Here is a 6759-nt window from a genome sequence, read left to right on the forward strand (position 1 = left end):
TGCCGCTCTTCTACCGCGCCCGCAGGGCCACTCCCTCTCCATGCCCACGCCCGTGCTACACCGCGTCGGTCGCGCCCGCCGCTGCCGTCGCGCTCACCGCAGCCACCGCACCACTGTGCCCCGCGCGACACACACCCTGGCCGCCCGCCACACTCTCGCTGGCTGCGCTCGCCCCGTCTGCTGCCGCCTATCCCTTCGCTCGCCCCGCTGTCGCGCCCCTGCCTCGCGCCGCCTCCAGTCATGGCCATCTTCTGCCGGCCGCCCCCTCAGCCACGCCGGCCGCATCTCTGCCCTCCACCGTCGGCCGCTCGCGTCGCCTGCTGCGTGTTGCTTCCTGTTGCTATGTGCTGCTCTACCGCTGGTACGCTGCTGCGCCATGCCCTCGACACCGCCGTGGACAAATGTGGCGGAGGGATTGTTAATGGAGTACGAGAAGGAGGTGGCGGAGAAGGTGTGGAGAGGCAGGAGGTCTGAGGCGGTGTCACCTGGCTGTGGTGGAGGTGTTGATGCGAGAAGGAGCCGGAGTGGAAGGATAGGTCACAATTGGAAAGAATCGCAAAAAAAATCATAACCCGGAGATCTCAGTTCAAAAAAATGCTAATATCGATGGAGGGGTGCTTTCCTTCAATAGGTGGAAAACATAGGAAATATTGGTTGTTATCAAGGAAAGGTAAAAATTTAGGAAAGTTAGGATTTTTGAACTGATTTCTATGCAAATGGGGTTTTATTGTTTGGTAACGTGATATCAGTACCTGCCCGTTTGTGACGTGTCTGATTAGAAAAGTTTGCAAATGTTAAGAAACTATTTATTGGGAGGAAAGTTGTGACATGTCTGTTATTTGTTTCGTAAAACAAATTTCACTAATAAGAGAAATCGATTGATTTAGATAAGTTAGGAAAGTTAGATTAAGATGTATTATTTGTTTCCTGAAAATCTGTTATTTGTTTCCTAAGACAAATTGAACCAATAAAAGGAATCGATTGATTTGCATAATTTAAGGAAGTTAGATTAAAATGTATTATTTGTTTCCTGAAAATCTGTTATTTGTTTCCTAAGACAAATTGAACCAATAAAAGGAATCGATTGACATAATTTAAGAAAGTTAGATCTGTGATTTGTTATACGTTAGGAAAGTTCTGGTTGTAATAAAGAGTGGAGAGAAAAATAAACCGATGAACCAGGGTGGGAGGGGGTGGTGGGAGGAGAGATGAAAAAAAATCAGCAAAAATAAACCGCGGACCAGGGTGGGAGGGGGTGGTGGGAGGAGAGACGAAAAAAACCAGCAAAAATAAACCGCGGAGACAATTCACCAACTCGTCCATTAGAAGTAGAGATTCTGATAATAAAACAGTGGCACAGTATTTTACTTGCAAATGGACAGACAATGTATACTGGTATTTGATGGAGTGCATGGGCCTTCCCATTCCTCAATCCATCACCGCTGATTTCATAGCCACCCACCGCGCCCCCGGATCATCGCGTCTCGTTTTCTTGCTGGCTTCTTCGTTGGGTTGCTTTTGCCACTGTTGCATGGTCCTCCGAGCAACTCTAGCAAATACTGTAAAAATCACATACCGTGAAAGCGGTTCAGTGTATACCCAAAAAAGTACGGTACCAAGCAGGTTTCGGGAGAACACGTTGGGTGAAAACAGTAGGCAAAAACCGATTTGCACATATTTTGACTTTCCTGTGGATGTGGATATGAAGCAAATACTAGAATTTGAATTTGACATCTACAATCATAAAAAAATCCACATCTCAACATTAGACAATAGTTTTCACGTTCTAAACATTTAAATACCAATTTCTTCCATAGTTTGTGAGCCAAAAGGAAGACCAAACATAGAAAACTATCAATCAAAAGCGTGAGCAAATATGACCAAAAGCATGGCCAAATGTCTCCACGATCACCAAGCAATCACGAAACACCGTTGTTACCATTACCGTCGTCGTCGCCACCGAAGCTAGCAGAAGCTCTATCTTCCATCATCCCGATCAAAGACAGCCATGATCGCAAGATCTCCCTTTGTCTAATCTCTCAAAATTTGCTCACCTTCTCGTCCGTCCAATCGGGATCCAATATCATGATCAGGTTCTCCTCAACAATGATGATTTCCTATCTCATCCGGTTCTCTCCGAGAAGAAGCCTACGCTCCTCAAAGTCGGCCTTGTGCTTCTCCTCCGCCAACTTCTTGTCTTCATTTTCTTGAACTTGTTCCCACTGTTCCATCTTCTCTTGTTGCTTCTTCTCGGCCAAATCCCTCCTCATTTGCAAAGCTTCATCCACTATTTCCTTCCTTGCCATCATCAACATATGGCTTCCCCTTACTTGTCTTTGGTGTTAGACTCCGCCTTCCTTCCTTCCTTCCTTCCTTCCTCCTCCTCCTCCTCATCATCATCATCATCATCATCACCATCATCATCATCATCTCATAGATGGAGGGGCTAGTTGACCTTTCTTTCTTCGGTGGAGGATATTCTTGATCCCTCAACTTCCACTTCTTACTATTTTCTAGCAATTTCCAACAATGTTGGAGCACTTGGAACTGGCTATTTGCTTGTACCTTTCTTGTGCAATGTGATCCTAAATTCACAAAATTGCAAGAAGACAAGTTTGAGCATATTCATACAAGTAATTCATTTGCCTCTTCCCTTTTTCACTCTTTTGCTTTTGGGAAGAAGCAAACACATCCTCAACATCCATCGGGTGATCATGATCGTCCATTCGATCAAATTGATCAAGTGATGGATCTAGGCTAATCACAGAATTTTTGATCATGATCACAAACGAACTGGGAATGGAATGCAAATCAAAGCTACACAATGCAATAAACAAAAGTAACTAAGCATATAACCAAATATCCTCAGGCAAATGCAAATTTGAAGAATGCAATGAAATTTATACCTATCTGGTGGGAGCAAGAGACATAGATGGTTGAGGTAGCAGTAATGGACGCCGATTGGGGTGGAGGGCGAGGAGGAGGATGAGGCTCCTGATGAGCTTGATGTGGCCTGCGTGCCCTTTTCCTTGTTGGCTTGTTTAAGAACCTACTACTATTATGGTTTCTTATTGTATGAACTAACAGATAATGTTCTTGCTTTGCCATGGTTGACTTTGTTTATAGAGTCGGGCGATTGCTTTTCCTCTAAAAAAGGATATTTGTTGGTTATATATTCTGAGGTTCTTGAGCTTGCGGTAAGTAGTTGTCGAGGTGATGCCTCTTAAAGTTGGTGATCAAGAGCATTTGGAGACTCTCGATGTGCAGAAGACCAACATCAGTAACCTGCCACGTACTATGACAAAGCCGACCAAGTTTGAGCAACTGAAGTCTTTGCCACGGGGGGTAGGGATGGCTTGCGCGAGGTGGGCGAAGCAAAACTGCTAGGTGACATTCAGGTTGCCAGGCAGATTGGCGAGCTAGCTGAAACATGGTTTTAATTAGCCTGCATCTATCCGAAATCTTGTTTAATTAACTGGTTGTAATTGCACGTCTGCATTTCTCAGGAATCAATCGTGCTTAATTAGCCCACTGCTAACTAAGCCAACCATATAATATTATTGTTAATTAGCCCACTTGTCCTTCCGTTCTTAGGAGAATGCATGTTATTCATCTGTCCTCTTTCAATGATATTGATTCGTCTGTTTAATTTATCTGTACTTCCAAGAAAGGCCTGAACCGACATATCCACACTGCAGTGCCTAAGAAGCCTAATCATCACGTCCTCAGAGTTGAAGACTAAACCATTATGTGCTTCCCAAATTAACCATGATCAGGTCATAATGAAGGACATAATGACCATGACCAGGTTCTGTTGCAGGTGAAGCTATTATGTGCTTCCCAAATTAACTATTCCAGCAATTGCAGGGGAGTTTAGAATCCCCGATAATGGGAGCAGAGAGGCAGCATGTGGTGTACACCACCTGGAATACTACAGTACAATTTGATCTACTACATCACACTCAGCAGAATGCGTTCAACTGGTTTGCTCAAAAGCACTGAAAGGGTGAGGTGTTGGTTGCGCACCTATGACAAGGCTAATAACAATCCTTTGCATCAGCGTATACGAACACACCAGGAACAAATAAAACGGTTGCACAACACAGTGAGAAGCATATTGCACAACTGTCTTTGATCACATCAAAGATATAGCAGGCAGATTATAACTTGAGTTGGGTCAAAGAACAAACCCTTTTTCATGTATCTTTTTGTCGTCAGTCGAGAATGCAGTTTCCACATAAATTCAGGCACACTGTCAGATGGGAGAACAGGTTCCACATACACATACACATACACCCATGCAATTCAAAAAATATTACAACCTTCAAACATACCAAAATTTCACGGCACATACACTTGCAGCCGATTATATCCCAAGGCATACAAACTAAAAAATGATTTTACTAACTTACAACCTATGTCCCCTACCGAGTCCCCTTCTACTTTTCTGGAAGGGGGCTTTTCGAGTTGCATCAGCACCTTCCAGGGGAATACTACTGTCTCAGGGTACCACCAAGCATTTTTCTTCTTGCTTGAGATTAATATATATCAGGATATCAGCATCCAATGGTTGATGGGCAACTCACAGCGTGAAGGAAAATGAGTTGCCCTTATTTGTTAGTACGTAGCAGTATCTTTTTCGCGACCCTAAGTCGCATCACATTTGCTGTAAACAAGAGCCACTAGATTGCGGTGGTAAGTAAGTGTACAACAGCCAGAAAGGCAAGAAAGGTGTCCTAGAACTCAGAAGTTTGTTAGGATTTGATCTTTGGGCATACCATCAGCAACAAGAGCTCTAGTAATTTCCTGCAAATATTAACGTACATGAAGATCAGCCTAAGAATATAGAAACAAGCCACCAATTTTAGAAGTAGAGACATGGAGTACTACTCTTGAATGGCAACAGTCGGCACTAATATAGGCTTCAGTTTCAAAGCTGTCTTTAATTCTTACTCTATTTGTACAGCCAATTGCTAGGTCTGGGCAGCAAATTTGTACTGGTACTCTGTTAGCCTATAAACATGGCCTATTAACAACAAATCCAAGGCAGTAACAGTATGGCCCGTAAATGGTGATGGCACACTTGTGTCTATATTTCATAAGTAGTTTCATCTTGAGAAAGTTTATGACCATGGATTTGCCAGAAGGGCATGTTTCTGATGTACAGATGTCTAAATAACAGAACACATGCATCATCTAACGTACAGAAAGAATCGAGACACAAAGATTGGTTTGGCAACCTGTATCATTAGCTACAAAAGTTAGAAATGAGAACATATACCTCAGTCATCTGTTTATGTCCACACAAAATCGCTCCCGTTGATGATGGATTTATAACTTTCTTTGCCCTTGAAAAGGCATTCTGAAAATGGAAAAATAAGTAAGAATATAAGGTAACCTGGTGAGCTAAGAACAGCCGAAAAGGAAAAATGATAACGGTACCTGAACATAGCCACGCTGGCCAGTCCACTGCTCATCTGGTCTAGAGAGAACAGGTATAATTTTTATTCCTCTCGATTCCCAGTCACTGAACCTTTCCTGTCAGAGCAGAGTTTCCAGCCGTTACATAAAGAAGGTTGTACTTCTAAAATGTAACTTTAGACTGACATATACCTGATAAGCCATCCTTTGAAGGTTTCTAACCCCATAAAAGAGGCTTACATCAATCTTCTCATTTTCACCAAAACCTGACTCAATGAGTGACCGGATTGGACTGCCACACATAAATGTAAAAAGAAGATAACATGAGCAGACTTTACACACTCCAATGAAATCTATCTTCCTCAAAATGCACTATCCACATCACTGATAAATTTGAGATGGCAATTACGTTTGCTTAAACAAAGGGTGAATCAGTGTGTGGATGCAATATATGTAGAGTGCAGAATTCGAGATGTACTAACAATCCAACTCAACAAAATAGATAAAACTATTCATGGATGCTCATCCAATCGAAATGAAAGAACAACAAAATCAAGGAGAAGGTCATCATCACCCATCAACCACATGGCATGTGGAATGTGGCAGTCTATGAAACAGATTATGTGCTTACCAAGCAACTCAATCGTTGTATTTAAAGAAAATATGGAAAAAACCTGATGAAACATCGTACTACAGTGGTGCTATCTAGATCATTGCCATGGCTGGGGACCAAGTCTTTGTTGTCCTGGATGTGATCTAGTTTTTGTATATGGTCTGTAGGTGTTTTAACTGATTGCTATTCTAATGTAGTGGGGTGTTGCATTCCTTAGATGTGGTCCAGATGTCCGGAAATGTAGGACGTTTTCCTTCCCTGTTGCGTGTGTTTGCATCGATATTGGGCTCTTTGTAATGCTGTGTTACTCTGTTTATGACTCCATCTTCTTAGTAACGAAAATGGGGGCCTTGTGGCCCTTTGATCGAAAATATCTAGATCATTGGCTCTAAGATTGAACAATTGTGATGCATCTTATATAATACAATTGACGCGGGTTTGACAAATATCATGGATGCGTAAGAAAAAATTGAAGAATTGTACAGAAGCAGAGGGGCAGTTAGGCACCTGATCCCGGATCCGGTGGCGAAGACGAGGACGTCGCGGGCGTCGGCGATCCTGGTTACCTCGAACCCGCGGCCGACGACGCTGCCGCCGACGGGGACGAGGTCGCCGGGCTGGAGGTCGCAGAGGCGCGCGGAGGAGGTGCCGGGGAGGCGCTTGACGAGGAAGTCGAACGATCTGGGCGGAGACGCCGAGGAGGAGGCAGGGGGAGGGGAGGAGAT

At 43.6% G+C, this 6759-nt stretch overlaps 1 protein-coding gene across 1 annotated transcript; it reads right to left on the minus strand.

Moving 5' to 3' along the window:
• Window positions 1-4205: 4205 nt before the first annotated feature.
• Window positions 4206-6759, minus strand: LOC123073673 (fruit protein pKIWI502; the record flags this gene model as incomplete). Its single annotated transcript, XM_044496732.1, is given in 5 exon segments — window positions 4206-4806; window positions 5282-5362; window positions 5443-5538; window positions 5614-5713; window positions 6542-6759. Coding segments are annotated over 5 exon segments (558 nt in total), but the record flags the coding sequence as incomplete, so codon positions are not given.

The sequence above is a fragment of the Triticum aestivum genome, chromosome 3D (genome assembly GCF_018294505.1).
Source record: "Triticum aestivum cultivar Chinese Spring chromosome 3D, IWGSC CS RefSeq v2.1, whole genome shotgun sequence".
Lineage (NCBI taxonomy): Eukaryota > Viridiplantae > Streptophyta > Magnoliopsida > Poales > Poaceae > Triticum > Triticum aestivum.